The 20,140-nt window shown below is 44.1% G+C and overlaps 1 protein-coding gene across 2 annotated transcripts in view; it reads left to right on the top strand.

The window, feature by feature from the left end:
* The window catches only part of cpeb4b (cytoplasmic polyadenylation element binding protein 4b), a 43,955-nt gene that overhangs the window by 17,051 nt on the left and 6,764 nt on the right, over positions 1–20,140 (top strand). Inside the window, exons 3-10 of one of the 2 annotated variants that reach the window (XM_072445745.1) lie at positions 5,381–5,471; positions 11,957–12,007; positions 15,620–15,643; positions 16,786–16,953; positions 17,076–17,165; positions 17,990–18,108; positions 18,765–18,879; positions 19,666–19,847. In XM_072445745.1, coding sequence (XP_072301846.1) covers positions 5,381–5,471; positions 11,957–12,007; positions 15,620–15,643; positions 16,786–16,953; positions 17,076–17,165; positions 17,990–18,108; positions 18,765–18,879; positions 19,666–19,847 — 840 coding nt within the window. The remainder of the gene's footprint in view (positions 1–5,380; positions 5,472–11,956; positions 12,008–15,619; positions 15,644–16,785; positions 16,954–17,075; positions 17,166–17,989; positions 18,109–18,764; positions 18,880–19,665; positions 19,848–20,140) is intronic. The other variant, XM_072445746.1, reaches the window with a different exon arrangement.

Genomic DNA, 20,140 nt, shown 5'->3' with positions numbered 1-20,140 from the left:
GTGCAGGCGCTGAAAAGCCTCGTACCCATCGACATCCATTCAGAACACCAGCACAGCTCAATAAGGCCCTTTTTTCGAGCCATCTTTCATAAATGCCCCCGTTAAAAAGATTTAAAAATCAATGGCCGGATCGGCGTGGCATTCCAAAATAATACGGCGGTCGCGCTTCTTGAACTCTCCATAAAATCACCGAGCTATCGCCTAGTTTTACCTCCTGACATTCGCTGATAATGTGCAGCCATTTTAGCCCCATGCGCAATACAGTACACCCAAATATGGCAAAAATATAACTGTAAAAACACGGATGTAGGCCGCATAATCACTGAATCATGTTTTCGGCTGTTCACATAAAAGGAAAAATTCAGAGTCCAATCCCGACTGATCCGCCAGTAAAGCCGCGACTGCAGTTTCCATATGCTCGGCTTCAACGCGCTCCCCCTGTTGTCGTTTTCTTTTACGTGTACGTTTAATTTGACCCCGGGCTATAGGCTAAGTCGTCGCAGGTTACCGAGGCGGATATGAGAGCGCAGCCGCCCTGGCCAGGTCTATATCCTTATGTGGATATTTGTTTAGAAGGAGAGAGTGCGGAGCTGGGTGTGTTCTTCCACCGTGTCATCTTTGCATGCTCTTATTGCCAGCGTGGGAAATCTGCGCTCCACCAAATGGCAAACTTGGCAGAGTCCTGGATGAGTTTTGGCTGCTTTATGTTTGGGGGAAGATTAAATCTGACGGCAAAACACATTTGGGCTCGTGACGTCGCTTTAAGCTCCGCACTACCCAGTTCTGCTCATCCATTAGAATAAAACAGAAACTTTCTTTTTTTATAACATTTTGATTTAACTTCTTGTATGCTAACCCAGCTTAGAATTTAGCACAGAGCGTTTACCAGAATATCTGTGTGTTTCAGGCTCCCTCGACTGTTACAGTATAGTGATTAACAATTTAAAACCATAAATCACGTGGATATATACTTTTCAATAGGAATAATCCTCAAAATGGCCGATACAACAGGAAGATGAACCCATAAATGGACCGTAAAGCCGACGTTTATGATTAAGATGTAGTAAAAATGAGGCACAGCACCTTTTAACATGCATTTCATAGTCCTGTTAATCGAATTCCTAAGGTATTCATAATGGTTTATAATGAAATCAAAGCGCGTCACTAAGATGTACAAAAGATGTCAAAGTACAATGGAACTTTTTAACATCCAACAACGAGTTCACAGTGTAACCCAGGACGCGCGGTGCCCTCCTTCCCAAGACTATTCCGTACCCTGCAGTCCCGTAACCAGGGAGTCGCCCGGGAGCTTTAGACGCGTGTGCCTTTTTTTTTTGTGCTCCGCGGATAAAGCGCGAGTGGCCTGTGTAGACGGAGTGGCGGAAAGATTGTGTGGTATAGATTGGTCACACACGGCGACCCGCTGACACGTTTGCCGAGGGGTGTTGCGCAATCGGCGTCGTCGATTGTCGTCAGCCCCGGGGCAGCTCGTCGCGTCCGACCGTTACGCGCGGGATGACGGGGAGCGCGGTCCGCCGGACGGTCTCTATTATCCTCGAGTGTAAAAAGATCTCCCGAGCAAAGTAAGTCTAAACCCCATGACATCAGCTGCTTGTGTTTCCGCGAATGTTTCCAATACAAATCCATTGAAGGAGATGAGCTTTACGGGCAAAAATAGCACCGCTTGCATTACAATTATTGATTACTTTATCATTTTGACCCCATTTGCCTCGCGTAATCGTGATACTAGGAAAAGTTTGCGCGCTCCTTTTACCGGTACTTTAGTTCCCCTTTCACTTCCTTATCTTTGTGAAGTGGGTTTGGATCCCCTCCATTTCAAACCCCGTATATCTCGCCATGCATGAGCGTTTATCTAAACCGGAACAGACTTTACATAGTCGCAGTAGGTTTTTGTGTTTTTATTGCCATGTAAAGCAGCTCCAGACTCTGAATCCTGATTATATTTGTCGAGGGCGAAGACCCACGCTTTATGCAATTGTATTTAAAGTTTGTTAAACTGCTGTAATGTACTGAACAAAATGTATTCCTTGTTTTGAGATGAGATGAGGGAATCGGCGCAGCTAGCGAGGCTCAACGCTAGCTTCAACACTAGAAGACCCGTGCTGTCCAGATGAAGGATTGAGTTGTAAAGAAACTCTTGTAAATGTCACGCTGAGCGACAGACACAGAATGAGTAACAAACCAACAATTTAGTCACTTCTGACATGTGATCTTTGTCGCGGGACTTTGTGTCTTCTGTTTTTGGGCCTGGCACGCCGAGAATGACTGAGAATAAAGGAAGGGGCAGATGATAAAGCAGCAGTATGACACTCATGTGATATTTAGTCGCGACTGTTGGCTCTCCGCGTGCCGCATGTGGGCCGCACAAGTTGTTTTTTCGGAGCTGCATAGTTTGGCGAAGCGAGGCGGAGACATAACAGTCTTATCTGCCCGGGCACTGGCTGGGTGGACACATGTTTGGGTGCGTAGTGTAGAAGTATGTTTACATGCCTCACCAGCATACTGCTTTTCCAGTTCGGCCGGGATGCCAAGGATGCCCTCGCCCCAGGCAACAAAGACTTTCATTCAAGGCCTGCCCTGTTTGGTTTAACTCCCGGCTTGAACCGCATGTAAATAAACGGAATTAAATATGCGACGCTCGTGTGAAGTTTTGATCCTTGGAAGTTACAGTTGAGATCATTTTGTCCAGCTATCGCAAGGAATGCCAAATTGTTAGTAGTGGTTTTCTTTGTTATAAACTCAAAATGGAGCGAAAACAGCGGAAATTTGAAGAGATTGATTTGAAAATATCTAGACTTTGTGTACTTTTTGTTGCGTTCAGGCAAGGCAAGTTCCTTTTGTAGAGCGCAATTTGTACACAAAATAATTTAAAGCGTTTTGAGAGTGAAAAAATATACACTAACATCACAATACAAAACTTAGATAAGCTTTTCATAATAAACTTTTACAGATAAAGTCCTTTCAGTCGTACACAAATGTTTATTCTTTTATAATGGAGTAATATACATTTATAGGGCTCAAGGGACAAGCTGTTGTGCCACAAGATCACATAAGATAAAATTGCCACGACTATAATCTTCGACTAAATCTTCACTTAACATTTTGTTTTTAAGTGAAGCTTAAAAATATTATAAGTTATGTCACAATCTCGTGGACACAATCTCCCAATCTCATTTAGTCTTCTGGGAATTGCCCCTTGTCCCGTTTCTACACATTTATCAGAAGAAAAACACATGCAAAACATGCAACTAATACATAAACAAAGCATTCTGGGAAAGCCCTGGGTTGTTTGCTCGTAACAATACCTGCCAATGGAGTTCCTACGTGTGTCTGACTAATAATATAGTAACGCATGTAGGGATGCATACCTAAACCCACGTTCAGGTTCAAGTCCGGATTCGAATCCAGAGGTTTAGGTTCAGGTCCGGACCTAATGAGTCCGGCTGAACTCATGCCATATTTGCATAATGTTATAACAGCACAACAAAAGCTACTTGGCTCAATTAAGTTGAAGACACATGAACAAGGACGACTATCAAACACAAGGCTTAACTGCAGAGTGAAATAAACTCAACTTGTCTGCTTTATTCACTGTTTATTAACAGAAGTTACAACTTACAAATCACAAGCTGCTAGCTAACACACATTCATGTGTTTTACTCTTTTACTAGAGGAACAACTCCCGAACATTGGGGCAGCTGTTTCAGCTGATACTATGTTTGTAAGTGTGTTACTGGTTTGACTGGGCTGTTCCCCACACTTGAAGTTTAATGCTTTAGATACATTTTCACTCTTTAATTTTGCAGATCCATTGGCATCAAAGTCATGTAAAAACTTTCAAAAACTATCATAACAGTCAACTAGAACCACTATAAATCAATCAACTTAGCAATATCAAAAATAGAATATGAAAATATATTACACTACACACAATACATCATATTAACAGCATTAAACACAAGACCATATTTAACAACTGTAGAATACAAATACTATTACAAAATATAAGCTCCAATTAATGAATCCAGCAATTAAACAATATTACTTTGACTTAGTATTTACTTTGATGTATAAATATGTATACAGTATTGCACATTAACCCACCTAAATAAATGTTACATCACACCACAACATAACAGTTATTTTATTCATATTGTAGCAACCCTAGTCTAGTGCGCGTGCGCGGTCTCTGGGGCGGAGCTAAGAGCAGGCTCAGGAGACGAGGTGGTTTCTGATGTTCTTGTTCCATCACCATGGTTACGGCCAACAGTAACCAACTCTGTTCAAGAAATAAAGTGACAACTTGTGAGCACTAAACCAGCATTACTGACCTGAGCGAGAAGTTACAATATTTACACCCAAACCAAAGCACAACCCGCTCCTTTAACAAGCGTTAAACTAACTCACGGAGCGGCACAAGCGGCGACGCACGCGGCGGCTTAAAACGATTCAATTAAGACAGCGATCTTCCCGAATGTTCGGTCTCTCGCGTCTTTAAACTCATTGCGCCGGCTTCAACTTCTGCCGCGGGGAAGACGCGTGCGTCGCTGATGGCTCCGGGCGCGCCATTGACAGCGATGTCAGTGTTTACGTCTTTTCCAGCGCGAATTCCGCGATCTATGGAAGGTTTAGGATGGTCTAGATTCTAGAACGTAAAGAAATAGAATGTGAGTGGTAGATTTTTAATGAGTCCAGAACCGAATCACCGGGGTTTCGGTTTTTTTGGACCTGAACGTTTTTACAAGTCCGGATCCGGTCCGTTGTAGCGGTACGCATCCCTAAACGCATGCAATTTCATATCTATTTCCAAGCGTTCTGTTGTGCAACGTCTGACCTTGTGCTCTCGTGACCTCAAACCAGTTATGATAATCCAAAGAAGCAGTATATAAAAGGGCCGAAAAGCATTTTTTTTAGAAGATTTATGTGAAACCAACCGTCTCTCTCTCTATAATTCAAACCACCTCCACCGCGCCCCTCCATTTTAGCCCATAACTCTTTCGTTTCCCTCATCTCGATTCCTTTCAAATATAGATTGTCCTGCGTCTTTCATCCGGATGTAATGACACGTTCAAACTTTTTTTTCCCCACGTCATCGTTCAGCCCAGACTCGGCGGTAATCGGAATTGCAAAACAGTCCATTTGCTTGTGCGCGCGGCTCCCAAAGCCCTCCGTCTCCTCCGGTCTAGGTGTGTTCCTCGAGTAAGCTCAAAGTAATTCAATCAAAGTAACATGTCATAACTGTAATTGCTGCGGTGTGCCCAGACAGGGAGGCAGTTGCTAGGTGTTTTTTTTTTCTTCTTCTGTGCGTTAATCTGGTGTGTCTGGAGATAAAGAGTTTGTGGTGTCTGTGTCTGTGCAGGAGCGGACCCGGTCGTTCGACAGCTTCAACATGAACCCGCTGGAGAACTCCCTCATCGACATCATGAGGACCGAGCAGGACTCCCTCAAAGGTGACGCGCTGTCAATCACACGCACGCACACGCCGTAAACAGTAACCATGAATAAAATGAACGATGTACAGTTTATTTACACGTGTTCATATCTTCAACGTGCAGCGACGGCCACAAACATCACTGCCAAAAGTTGTTAAAAAAAAGGATAAAAGTAGCGGATGCAATATTAACAAAATATCATTGTGTGTCAAGTTTGTTTTCTGACAATACATGATTAAAATTACAACACTAGGCACACGAGTGGACTAAAATAAGCACTAGGCTTCAGCCCAGACCTTTTTGGATGTGATTTTTTAATGTTGTACGTCTTCTTTATTTGTAGACGTAAAGGCTTTGTGTCTAATATACTCTTTACCGTATTGTATATTTACCTTAAAGTCTTGTGCGCCTTAGTTTGTAATTTCTATACATTTAAAAAAAGGCTCTTCGCTTTGAATTCGATCCAAGAGTCGAACTCGATGCCGCCCAATTAGACGTGCGATACCGAGAATAATCCTACATCTGCACCTCTTCTATCCTCAGTGTCACTTCCTCCTCAGGTTGGAAGTCGACGCCTTAATTCTTTAGAGGCTTCTCTCAAGTGTGCATCAACATTTACACACACCTGTATATATAACTGTACAGCCCCGAGCTTGTTCACCTGAAGTGTCACCCACGGTAACGCCATTTCCACAGCACGTACAGTTTACCCACTTAACCTGAAGCAGCAAAACATAAAGAGGGTTATAAATGTTGTCACTATGTTTTAAGGATTCCTTCGTTCAGATTTGTTCAATACGTCTTATACCTAAAAGTGGACTATCCGTTTGGGATTTACGAGTGATGAAAAATGTCGGCCGTAACAGGAAGGTGAAACTCATGAACAGGAAGTAGACAAGTTTGCACATTGTTTGTGTCAAAGTGACCAACAATTGCGAAGTCGGTCAAAGCCAGGGTCAAGTTTGAGTTTTCGGAGACAAAATGAGGCTCAAACTGAGTACCAGGCGACAACGTTTGAGGTGTTGTGGGAGACATTCAGCAAACTGCCCCAGCCCTGAATTGATCCCACGACTGACTCTTCAAGCCTCGTTTCTGTGCCGTGACCTAACCATTACGCCATAGTTTTGAGGAGAAGACGCGTTACAAGTTTGGCTGGTGACACTTTTAACGACCACCGTGTTTCCATGTCAGCCATTTTCTTTTTCCCCTTTTCTTTAAATTTAGCCCGAGTGACGGAAACGTCGCTTTCACTTGTCACTCCGTTTGACAGTTTATGAGTCATATACCTCCCAAGTATTTGTCAACACTGCGATACACCGTAGCGCAATTAAAGTACCAACAGCTAGAGTCGTGTACAGTTTCAAGGTCAGTTAAGAGGTCATTTTTGTTCCTCTTCACTTTTGTAGACGTTAAAAGTCACTGCGTGCGTCGTGAATGTGGCAAACTATTGAGCCTGACCTCTTTTCGCAATACATTTTTAGACGAAGGAGAGAATACACTGCCGGAGCTTAGGCTTTGTATTAAAGAGGGGATTTATGACTGAGATTGAAAGACTCATTTTGGGCTCATTCCGACTCCAAATGTCTCCCATTGCGCGAGCCTTTACTTTTCTGTTTTCACGCTTTGCCCTTGATCGTTAGATTTGTTTTTTCGATGACAAAGTCTGGCGTTTTCAGATCGGCTCGAGTTGTTCTATGTGAGATTCTGATTATTCCACCAGATCCGGCAGAGGCTAGATTTGTCTTGTGTTTCTCGTCTTTGAAATCTGATTATGACATGCAGTTGAAAGCGATACGTGAGGGGTGAAAAGCACTCTGGGTAGAGTCTGGTGTCTTCTGGGTAGGAACAATTAGAACGGAGGCATAGCTTTGGTTATTGATGAAAGGGGGACTAGGCAAATCTCAGCAGGGAGTCTCCATCTCCATAAGTACAACATTTGGTTCGGCGAATTGAAACAATTACGTGCGTTTCATTTGTGGATTGAAGCGGACACGGTTCCCACGAGATTGCAGCCACAGGAATGCAATTTTTTTTGAAAACATAATTTATAATAAATCCTTGGTACGATTCAGTTCAATAATTGTTTTTATGTGGCTCATATTTTTGCTGTAATTCGTAACTAATCAGCGCTTTTTTGTCCAAACCAAATGTGAAAACTGCACGAGATCTCTACATAATTGCGTACTACAAATCACACCTTTAGTGCTACAAAGCCTTCAAACAGCTTCGGTGGCCCTGTAGGGACATTAGTCTCTTTTGTTACGCAAATAGCGAAAATAGGTCACGTCAGGTAATAAACTAAAAGCACAATGTGTACAATTTAGATGTTCCCAGTTGGACAAAATGGAGCACGTTGTGACAAAGTCTGCGTTATTCGTACACTGTGAACTGAAGAGAAGCCTCTGTGCCGGGACCAAGACTGGCTCTCGGCTCATTTCACTGAATACTTTTGATTTCTGATGGCTTTTGGCGGGGGGTCGGGTGTAGCTGTAGTAATGTAGTAATGAAGATCGGCATGTGATTGTTAAAAAGTTGTAGCTTTGTCTCCTTGAGCAGAAAAGGGCTTATGAACACAATATCAGAGTTGAGTTTTTGAATAATCAGATGTTTTTGACGATAGGCCTTTTTGTCATGACGTCGAAGCGTGCGCGCCGTGACAAAAGCCTAAAACCAAACTGCATTTCTTTTATGTCAAATCAATCTAGAGCAAAATGGAAACCAGACATTCAAAAGATTGTCAACAGGACTATGTTTTATAGTTTTACTTTAGGATCTCTTCAAATGGTGCCTAGACACCTGAGGATTAATCAGGCTAACTTCAGCAGCATTAGCAAGTCTTTCACAGCAGTAGGCGCTTCTACTTCTCCCACATTGAAGCCTATTCGTTCTTGATTAATGTTGAATGTGTAAACAGCCCAGTGTTGAACTCAAAGGTCACTGGGGCGTAGTGTAGACAAACAGACAGAGAGACCGTCCGGTTTTACGCAATTGAGAACCTTCTCCAGACTCCACACTATCGGCTCGTATTTATTGTAGCCTGCGCTGAACCGCTCTCCCGCTGTGATCCAGTGTAGTGCTGTCAAACCGCGGCACCGCTTCCTCGGTATTAAAAGCAGAGGAGTGGAGGGCTAGCTCATTAGCCACGTCTGAATCCGCGCACTAGGCTCGCTGGCACACATTCCTGCTACTGCTGCTGCTCGGTCCCTCAAGCAGCCTGGCACCGGAGACTGTATAACAGGTTTATCTGCGCCTTCAACACCATACGGTTTTGGGACTTCATTAGGAAAGAAATGAGCCAGACTTTTATAAAATCCGATTTACTGACAGGCTCTGTAGAAGCGCCAAACCACAGGAGATATCTAACGTTGTCCGGGGAGCTAAAATGACAGTATTTACTGCAATGATGTTTAGGGATTATTATTGTTATTGTCCTACATTTATTTGGTTGTCTATTCATAGATCGGTGGCTCTTTTGCTTGTGTCTGTTTGGTTGATTGACAGAAATAAACCAGAAGTTAAACAGACAAACGTGTGAAGTTATACAGTAGTTTATTTATTATAAACCTTTTGCTGCTTGGATCCTCGTTAAAGCCTTGAACCTGCTGATGAAGAAATGAAGAGTTTGCTGATGGTTCCTTGAAACGATTGCGTCTAATCCAAGAAGCAGCTCCGTTTTCTATTCCTACAGTCTCTCTAAACACTTTGGCGGTGTTGTGGACGTGCTACAGATGCCTCAGAATAACCGTGGGCTGCCCATTAGCTGCCACGAGCAAGAAGCAAGTTCAAAGGGTTCACTGCGACGACGTCAAAACTATAGCATTACGGCCAAACAAAGAACTCGGGCTTTAGCCGTTTAGCATTTGGCATTTATGGTGATTGCGCGGCGGGCATAGCCAAGTCTTCTTCCTTCCCTGCGAGGCGGGACAATCGCACTCACGGACGGACACACGAGGTCTGTGGTTTGCGTCGAAACTGCTGCATCACTCCCAAACAGAATGCGTTCTCCTCGTTCCATTTCCGTCCTAGTAGTCTTTGGCCTACAACACAAATAACCCAGTTTACTCCTTGTTTTCCTAATTACACTTCATGCTCGTATCCTGGCTTCGCGTTCCCCCTCGCAGCCGAGTAAAAGCATAATTACTGCAAATCTCTCTCCCTCACACACACTCACACACACACACACACGCTCACGACGATGTCAAAACGCACACGGGCCGCGCCGTTCTCGCTCTTCTCTCGCACCTCACGTCGAAACAAAGTGAGGGCACAGAGGGGAGAAAAACTGTCTACTGTCGGGAGTGGTTTTGAATGGCTTCCAGCATTGTCCCGAGTGGTAGAAAGGAGCCCTCTGTTTGCGGGCCAGAGACACACTGCTGCTCTGTGGGGCCCGTACTGTACACGTATGCAGCCGCCAGCATGCTAATCAGGTTCACAGAGCGGGCACATGCTAGCGGCAGCCGCGCAGGGATGTTGCCCCGCTCACAAACGTGCTTTCACGCGCTATTAAAGGCTTTGGAGACGCGCGGTGCAGAGCCAAGATGGACGCCGCCACGCCTCCGCCGCACTTCTATTTGTGTCGTCGTAAACTGTAAAGGTATATTTAGAGTTGCAATGGGATAGTTCAAATAATTCACTCGCGGTGAAGGAACGTTATTAATAATGCCTCCATGTTCATAAAAGCCTTTCAAAATGTTCAAATCGCATTACTTTGCATTATTAATTTGCTCCCCACACTTGGAGGTAAAAAACGTTTGGAGCTGCAGCTGTCTTACGACTGATGTAACTATAATAGTACTAAAACAATAACCACAAAGCAGAATAATCCCTGTAACCCTTTTTGAAATTTACAAAATCATTAAAACTCAACAACTAAACTTCTAAATAACAGACTGGGACTGTAATTTACAATAGAAGTTCCTTATTCGAACATCTACAGCTCAAATCGTATTATATTACAAAAAAACACATACATTTCCACATTATTGCAAAGAAACTGTAAAAGTATTAAGCCCCAAAACCACATTCATTCAGACATAGACAATGAAAACAATGAAAACTAAAGTATCCACTGGTCGGAAATGGGAACAAACGTTTTAAACCTTTATTTTTATTTCATTCATTTTTATCTTGACGCAGTTCGATTTGCAATGTTTTTGATGTTCAGAGTGTTAATTGAAAACAACAGGAGCTTTAATATTTGAGGGAAATAAGAACTTAACAAACTCATACAAGAATACATAGCAATTTAGAGCGTTTGTATGCAGTTAGTTTTTTTGCTTTTACACACGTTGCAATTTGACCATCTCACCCACTCACATTGCACTTATGATTCGTTTTTGTATCATTGTGCAGCTTGACTCGACACAGCTCGGTAGAGGCCTCCGCTGATGCCCAGTCTGTGATAAATGTGCTGTGAAACGCTCCTGAACCACTCCAGTGTCTATGGGTGGTCCGCCCCGTTTCCTCCCGCGTCCTGTATCCGCCCCACCACAGTTTCCAAACCAGACCCGACGCGGGGGGGAGGGGGTCATCCGACTTCGCACGTGACCGAGGGACACGGGAACGCACCAATGGCCGGACGGCTCGCAGCCATTTAAACAATGGTGGCACTCTTTTTGGCCGCCCCGTGCCATTAGCCCGTCGAGTTAGCCGGGCCCTCGCGTTACTTTGAGGCTCCTTTTTGGCACCGGAAAACGAGCGAAGCAGCACGACGCAAAATGTGTGACACGAGGCCGAGAGCGCTGGAGGAGCAGACGGGTAAAGGGACGTCGACGTGCGGCGGCGTGGGTCCTCGTACAAGATTGAAGAGTATCGCTCCGAATCGTATCGAGTTTTCGGCAAATCCTAAAAGACTTTCCTGTGTCTCGATCGTGCCCGACGATGTGAGAGGCGCTGTTCAAACTGCAACCGTCAGCAAAGTAGATCTCTCCACATGAGGCAATAACTAAAGAACGTTATCCTGGGCTGGTTTCTTGTGGCTTTTTGCTAAATTGGAAGCGACTTAATTTATGTGGTGTGATCGGAGCCCAGATAGCGACGCGGCTCCGGGTTGTTTTATAGTGTCGGACGCCACACCTTTTTTTTTTTTTTAATTTTTTATAACAAATCAAAAATAGCCTTAAACATCTCCAGCGTTTGGGGATGTTTAAGGCTCATTTCACAGTCAACAAAATACAAAACATTCTGCCTCTTGTTCTTTTGTTTACTGTGAAATGAGTCGCATTAAGATCAGAAAAGTGCTAACAGTTGTTGCCAAATACAGTGGGTTTGTATTGCGTTTTCTATTGGCCACGTTCAAAGTTTAATTCAACCTCTGCCTGAGATATGATTTCTGCCTGAGATATGATTTTGTGAACAATTGTGTGATATGATAAATTGGGAGATTAGATAATGAGCAATGCCTTTTTATTTAACTGCGTGATTGTTGCAGTGTTATTTCCTTTGCTTTATCGGCCATTGTGGATCGGCTGCTCAATGACTGAATGCTTGTGTCTTTCGTGCAGGTCGTCTGGGGTTCCCTCATCCAGGCGGGGACAACCCTCTGTCCCTTAACGGTGCGTATGACATCGACCTCAAGTCTATTAAGAAGCACTGCAGCTTTATTGTTTGTCATTTGCATTACACTGCTATTTCTCAGAGGACGTTGTAAGATCTTCGAGTGTTTTTTTGGGTCTGGTCATTTTAGAGGTTTTTTTGAGTCCTTTTTTTTTTTAATCAGCGTCTCTGCCCGACCAGAATCTTGAGGCTGCACCCTTTTGCGCCCTTCTGCTTTCTAAATGTCACAAGTCATTGCAACCCTTCGCTCAGGCTAGTGAAGAACTTTCGACATGAGAGTTTTCTTCACCACAAGCGGCTGTCGCAACTCTTTTACGTCGTGAAGTATTTGCTCTACAGGACGACACAGAGGTCCGTATCATGACATTACAGGCTTGACAAATGCTCTATTGTGGTTATAAATGACCCATGTCCTAATATAATGTGCTCTGTTGATAGTCGGACTAACATTGTTTGGTTCATGGGCGTTCTGTTTCGTTCGTTTACCGCCCCGCAGTGACCTCCTTGCACAAAGGTGTGATACATTGTTTGCTCGTTTCTCTTCAGGGAATAATAATTACAATGAGCAAATTCGAGGCCCAGTAATTTGTGCGTTATTTGTCAAGCTTTATATAACCTTGATGAGAATAATTGACATTATAGCTGTCATAGAATTGTGTTTGTGGCACTCATCATCATACAAAGGACAACCACAGTGAGAGTAACATTTTAAACACTATTTTATTTATTTTGTAACATAAAAGACCTCGTCAGTGACATGAACGGGAGCAGAAAGAACTTCTATGGATTATTTAAAACATTATGCGATACATTTCCATTTAGATAACGTGGATCAATCCGACTTTTTAACGGCAACAACCACATTTTCTTATACTTAATGTAGTAGCTGTTGAGTATCTTCAATACATTGCATTATTATTCTTGATTCTTTGATTTCCTTCTCAAGATCATGCCGTGAATTAACTCCGAATAAGGCATGTTTGAAAATGTCTGCCTTTCTACAATGAAAGAACGTAACATTTACAAGAATACTTCCTCACATAAATCCGTCTGCTGCTGCGTGGAGGGTTTTATGTGCTGCGTGTTGCCCTCTTTCCCTCTCTTAACATGTCCTTACCTGGCTGTTCTGGATGCACCTGGTCAAGGGCCACAAACGTACGAGGCTGCGGTCACATGGTCTGGTCACACGGCGCAGTGGTCACATGGCGTGCGGAGTTGTCATAGCCCTGGGGCATAGTGGACAGACAGAACATACCAGAGTAGTAGTAGCAGTAGTAGCAGTAGTAGCAGTAGTAGCAGTAGCAGTAGCCGTAGCAGCAGCAGTAGCAGCAGCAGTAGCAGCAGTAGTAGCAGCAGTAGTAGCAGTAGTAGTAGTAGTAGTAGCAGCACTAGTAGTAGTAGCAGGAGTAGTAGCAGTAGCAGTAGCAGTAGCAGTAGTAGCAGGAGTAATAGCAGCAGCAGCAGTAGCAGCAGCAGTAGCAGCAGTAGCAGTAGAAGCAGCAGCAGTAGAAGCAGCAGCAGTAGAAGCAGCAGCAGCAGCAGCAGCAGCAGCAGCAGCAGCAGCAGCAGCAGCAGTAGCAGCAGTAGAAGCAGCAGCAGCAGCAGCAGTAGAAGCAGCAGCAGCAGCAGTAGAAGCAGCAGCAGCAGCAGTAGAAGCAGCAGCAGCAGCAGTAGAAGCAGCAGCAGCAGAAGTAGAAGCAGCAGTAGCAGTAGAAGCAGCAGCAGTAGAAGCAGCAGCAGTAGAAGCAGCAGCAGTAGAAGCAGCAGCAGTAGAAGCAGCAGCAGTAGCAGTAGCAGCAGTAGCAGCAGTAGAAGTAGAAGCAGCAGTAGAAGCAGCAGCAGTAGAAGCAGCAGCAGCAGTAGAAGCAGCAGCAGTAGAAGCAGCAGCAGTAGAAGCAGCAGCAGTAGCAGTAGCAGTAGTAGCAGCAGAAGATCCCTCCCCTGCTTTGTCTCATAAACACACAGATTGCATGCATCATTCCCCTCATTCTCCCCCACTTCACCAGCCTCTTTATCCAATGCTTTATTTTCCTGTTTCTCTCACACATCTTTTTATAGCACTCCCCGCTCTCATCCAATCTGCTTTACTATCTCCCTCTCATCTCGCTGCGGCTCGCTCTGACCTTCCCACAGAGTTAATGTCCATCTGGGCTGGAAGGTCCGCCGAGACCGCTCTGGATTATTTCCTTGTGTCCAGGCCACCTTTTCATCCTATCCCTGTTCTTACAATTTAGATGGGTCAGTGTTTCAATCTCTCCGGTGTCCACTTCATTCTAATTCACTCGGCGTTCTACCAATTCACTGGGGCTCTTTGCAAAAGTACCTTATTTCTCACTAAGCAAATAAAAAGGAAAATCTCACCCGGCAGGTGAGGTGTAAAATGTGTTTCATCTGATTGACCTTTGTGGGATGAGTTATAACCAGGTTTTAGAGTTGGAAACGATTGAATTTCTCTGCAAAGATTTGGCAAGGCAGCTGCACCTACCGTTTATTTGCCATCAATGTTTCCTAGTTTGACTTTTTATCACAATTTGCTCCTTTTCCCTGGTAAAACTGTGGAGAACTCCGTATGCCGCTGCTGCTGCCCTAGTTGCAGCCTCAAAAGGTTTCATAATTGTCAACCAACACAGTTAGTCATGTATAGTGTGCTCTGTGCCTACAAGCCTCGTCTTTGTGCAACCGCTGCCTTCGCCGCTACATGTTTGCGTTAGAGTCAGCAGCATTAGCGACAGCAGGCGCTTGGATGTGTCATATAGGCATGTTTGGAAACCTTACCCTGTGTTTGGCAGGTATTAGAAGAACGTGCTGAGCCTCAGTGCCCCAGCTTTAACATTTCCTCTACAAGTTTGTGACTTTGGAATTGTGACATTGGGTTTCGATGTTGGGATCCTTTATTACTCTTGGCAGATCTCGCAGTCCTCAGGGAGAAATAACTGAGTTCTGCCGCACTCGTATGACAAGCTTGTTTTACACTAACTGATTTTTCATTGGCTTTGCTGTTTTACTGCGCTGCCCGTCGGAACACACCCCACACGGAGTACATCTACACCTACACCTACCTCCTCTGTACCTCTGTACTTTTGCTGCCCTTGCTCTATCTTCATCATAATACAGTAGTTCCACAAGGTTCAATCCTAGGACCGTTCTTAGCTCTTCTTTTTTGAGACACTACATTAGTACCCGTTGCATTCTCACACGTAATTTCAACAGCGTTCTTTTCCAATAATAATTCTTTAGTCATTGAAGTGCTACAAGCTCGTTTTTTATCCCTGAAGTTTGACCACGAATTTGCTTTTCTTGCAAGTTTCTTCAATTTTTCATTTTCCTTATTTTTTTGGTTCTGCCGCAGCTGCAGCTTGTGACCTTGATTCAATAAAATGACTTGTGAAAGCTTTCTTCAGGAATAGTAGAGTTCACATTCATTGGTAATGTTACTATGAATTTGCCGTGGCGTTAGTTGCTTTGCCTCAAAGTCATACTACATTCTAATAAAGCTATATTGAATAAACCTTGACTGTTACGTCTTTTGCGCAGTTGACTTTTGGCCCAAGGACCCTGTGCATGGTGTAATATAATGTTAATTTAAAAATGTCTCCTTATTCCACACGCAGCCAGGAATTATAGCAGGAGACGAGGTAAAATATGTTGTCATTGGAAGCATTTCCTTTTTCTTTTTTTTCAATGTTCCGTTTGACTCATTTTGTGACATCAAGCCGTTTTCTTTTCTGGGTTTGTTTGTTTGTCTTAATTCACCCATTTCCTGGTTTCCTTTTAATCTCCGTGCTTGTATACAACACGTTTGCTTTTTGTCAGTTTATGTGAAGTGACACGCCGTCTGCATGACTTGTCAAAGCGTCGGGCCTCGTTAAAAGTCGTCATCGCGCGCGCCCGTTTCTCACACGCCGACCCGGAGCGAGAAGCAGACGCCCCGCTCCGTGTCAGCGGCTCATGGCCCGGAGCGCTCAGTGTAAGCTCAGGCTAAACTCTCCCATAAATCTGTATAAAGCAGCTCAGAGCAGGTTGTACGGACGCAGGGACGGGGCAGGCGGGGTTTAACCTCCGCCGCACGCAACCGCGGCCGCTCACCACGCCGACGGGGACCGGGCACCGAATGCAACGCTTTATCCATTATTTATGTACGTGGAGTGCTTGCCGTTTTTGCTCATTGATGCATCTATGTAATTGCATGCTTTCGTGATGTTTCTTTATGTCTTGAGATACGGTGTCGTGCCTTTCTGTTCTGAATCAATACAGTGCATTGTGTTCTATCTATTCTATGTACAAATGAGCTCTGCATACAATAGATGGGCGATGTGTGCGCCTGTGATGTGGGTATATCTGAATTTAAAGACATGAAGTGCAAAGAGTCATGTTCTTTGCACTGAAGACCTTGGAAAAACATGTTGCAAGCTTAGTCGTTTTCTTTATGATGTCAACATGTTCTTCTATTTTCGAAAACACGCCCGCATTTAAAGTAGAACATATTGCTTGATTATACTGTAACTTCAAGTCTGCTTTGTATATCAAAGGGCTTTTGCGTATTTGCATATTTACATAAATACTCTTAAGCATTGGGTAAAAGGAAAAGTCATTAATAAATGCTGAAAGCCAGTTTCTTGCAGCGGTGGGTTCACGTCCTCCCATCAGGTGAATGACTCAAGGCAGCGGGATAATTGTACATTTGCCATTACGTCTACACCATGTCCCACTGACCTCATTTTAACCCTTTACCCACGAGACAAAGCTCTCTCTGAACTCTTTTCTCCTTGTGTTGTAGGCCATTCCTCTCTCTTCCCGATGGAGGACGGTTTTCCCGACGACGAGCGCGGCGAGGGCTTGGCCGGTCTGGGATCTCCTCACTGCTTCCCACACCAGAACGGAGAGCGAGTCGAACGCTACTCCCGCAAAGTGTTTGTGGGCGGACTGCCCCCTGACATAGACGAAGGTACATACGAGGGTTTCAATAAGCCCGCTGACTCAAAGCAGAGTCCGAACGTAAACAGGAAATGCACTTTTTGACACAGATGCAGGCTTAAGGAAATGTAATTTGCGTCTGGTTCTTTACAGATGAGATCACAGCCAGTTTCCGCCGCTTCGGTCACCTGTTTGTGGACTGGCCTCACAAAGCCGAGAGCAAATCCTATTTCCCTCCCAAAGGTACAGGCCCAGTTTGGTGCTGCTGCATTACCATTTTACACAGGACAAAACACAAAAGCTAACAGAACATCGTCCGTGGATGTTTAGTGGGCGGACAAATAGGTTAAATACCAAGAGCCTGTAAATAATCATTTTACCTTTTGATAGACCTTTATACCCAGTATTGTATCGATGTGCTGCTTCTCTAGTAATACTTAATGAAATGCATCAATCTAATAGTGATTAAAGCTGCACTATGTAACATTTTTGATGGGGTTGTTTATTGAATCTTTCCACATGATCTAATGAAGCTAACGGCTGAAGTTAGACTTCAATCAGATCTTTGTTTAACACGATCTGACCAGAAAGAGACGATTTATGTCAAAACTTATGACACTGTTGGCCAATCCTGCATGGTACTGCATGTGTCACCATGGTAACGGTGGAACGATCTTTCATAGACACGCACGCCGCTCAGCCACAACATGATGTCACTGCAAAGTTTACATTTGCCTGGAATGTTCCACAGTACATCAAGTCATTTATCCATCAAACATTTGTGACAAGTGTGTTATTGTGCTTTGTGTCAAATCAATAACATCTCTTCCACTAAAGTCATGTAGTGCTTTTAAAGGTGCTTGTTTTAACTCTCGCAACACAACTTCTTCTATAAGACGAACCGCAGCAGCACTTCTCTTCACACGTTTGAAAACACATTTGACTGTTTTCTGTGTTTGTACGTCCCCCGCTGTGAGCGCAGTGTGTCGGAAGCTGACAAGAGTTACATTATAATCGGGAGTGCGCCTGTCAATAGTGTGTGCTGAGCCTGTGCCGTGTGTGTGCAGGCTACGCCTTCCTGCTGTTCCAGGACGAGAGCTCCGTTCAGGCTCTGATCGACGCCTGCATCGAAGAAGACGGAAAACTGTATCTGTGCGTGTCCAGCCCCACCATCAAAGACAAGCCGGTCAGTGCCAGTGTACAGGCTTTTGTGCTTTATATGGTTTTGTTTGGACATTCAAGCTGTATTACCGTCTCTTTTGAATGAATAAATACTGTTTTCCCCTCAGAAAGTAGAACTATGTGACAAAAAAAAAACCTTCATCTCATTAGAAAACATGTTGTGCTTCACTTTTCCATTTGAAAAAGCTGTGCTAGTGCCCAAAAACATGCATGTGACCACTGGTGATGTGTTAGTGAGGGCGAGGAACAAGGGACAGTTTAAATACTTACTTGAAAATCCGGTACTGCAGCTTTAAGTGGTGTTAGAGGGCACAGACATTCATCAAATTGCCCGAGGGAATCTATCTCGGGCGCTGAGGCAGGCGGAGCTCCGGTTCCTTTGACCTTACAGCATGCCAGACACATTTTTGAAGTATTTTTCCCGTAGTAACCGGAGAAAACAAAGTCACACCAAGTACATTTTCGACATTTAAGCAACAACCATTTAAAACGTATTCACTTCGCTAAAGAAAGCGCAAAACAAATATTGAATCCAGACAAACTTAAGCGTTGTATTGACCGTAGATATTTGACGATCGAGCGCTTAAGACACGGTGCTACATCTACAGTCAGAAAGTCTAAAAAAGTAAAGAAAGTCTAACTGTATCATCTGTGACGCAGGTTCAAATTCGACCCTGGAACCTGAACGACAGCGACTTCGTGATGGACGGCTCACAGCCTCTGGACCCGAGGAAAACCATCTTTGTGGGAGGAGTGCCCCGCCCGCTCCGTGCAGGTACGGCGCCACTTCCATGCAGCTTCTCACACATTTGAATTAGTTTATACTGTGCCTAAAAGCGATGCGATATAAGCTCATCTAGTGTTTTCTTCAGGTAAACTAGCTCTAAAATAGAACCTTGGTGAATAAATATTGGATGAACTGCAGAGACTGAAGAAGCACACTGTGGAGAATATTCACTTGAGTTTTTATCGGCTCTGATGACTGTTTTCCTTGTGGCAGGCAATTGTTGTCTTTGAGATGTTTCTTTCCAGTTGCAGAAGGCCCTTTGAGCCCACAGTCCAAATAAGACACTATTACTCCACGATAGAACGACCCATCGCGGCGCGTGCAATTCTCCTGGTGTTTTACGGCACATTTCTTCCATTATGACCCACTTTTTTAAATTGTACATACTTCATAGAGCAAAAAGTAAAGTAAAACACAGGTAAAACACACTGTGGGGACTTAAAGAGGACTTAAGTACGATAATGAATAAAATAATAAGTCGCCAGCCTTTGTCATCTGCTGAAAAAACATGTTTTTAAGGCGGCTTTAGACTCACACTTTTCCTCCACCAAACTGAACAGTAATCCATTTGTTTGGTAAGCCAAAGCCACATGGAGCTGGCTCTGTGTACTCTGTGTACTTAGTGTGTGTTCGCTTGTATCGCTTTGATTACACAGTACTGTTTATCTTAGTATTTATACTTCACATCTAACATTTGTTGCTGCTTTTCTGTCTATTTAATTAATACGACTCTCTCTTCTGTCGCTTCTCGTTCTCTTTTTTCCCCCTCTGCAGTGGAGCTGGCGATGATCATGGACCGGCTGTACGGAGGAGTGTGCTACGCCGGCATCGACACTGACCCGGAGTTGAAATACCCCAAAGGAGCGGGGCGGGTGGCCTTCTCTAATCAGCAGAGCTACATAGCTGCTATCAGCGCTCGCTTTGTGCAGCTGCAGCATGGAGAGATCGATAAACGGGTGAGCGCTGCCAACGGGACACAAACTGTCTCTGCTGGTGACCACGCCTCAGTTTAGGCCTTATCTCCTGCAGATGTTGTGTGACGGGGAAGTGGCACGAGCAAAACAAACATCGCCTATTTCAAATGCTCATGTATTTTTAATCGGGGGAAGTATCAACCAAATTTAAGACTGTGTGTGTGATTGTGTGTGTGTGTGTGTGTGTGATTGTGTGTGTGTGTGTGATTGTGATTGTGTGTGTGATTGTGTGTGTGTGATTGTGTGTGTGATTGTGTGTGTGATTGTGTGTGTGT

This window comes from Eucyclogobius newberryi, unplaced genomic scaffold (genome assembly GCF_026437365.1).
Source record: "Eucyclogobius newberryi isolate DKJ021-1_F unplaced genomic scaffold, fEucNew1.0.hap1 SCAF_15, whole genome shotgun sequence".
NCBI classification, from domain to species: Eukaryota; Metazoa; Chordata; class Actinopteri; order Gobiiformes; family Gobiidae; genus Eucyclogobius; species Eucyclogobius newberryi.
This window is presented reverse-complemented; position numbering and strand designations above follow the sequence as displayed.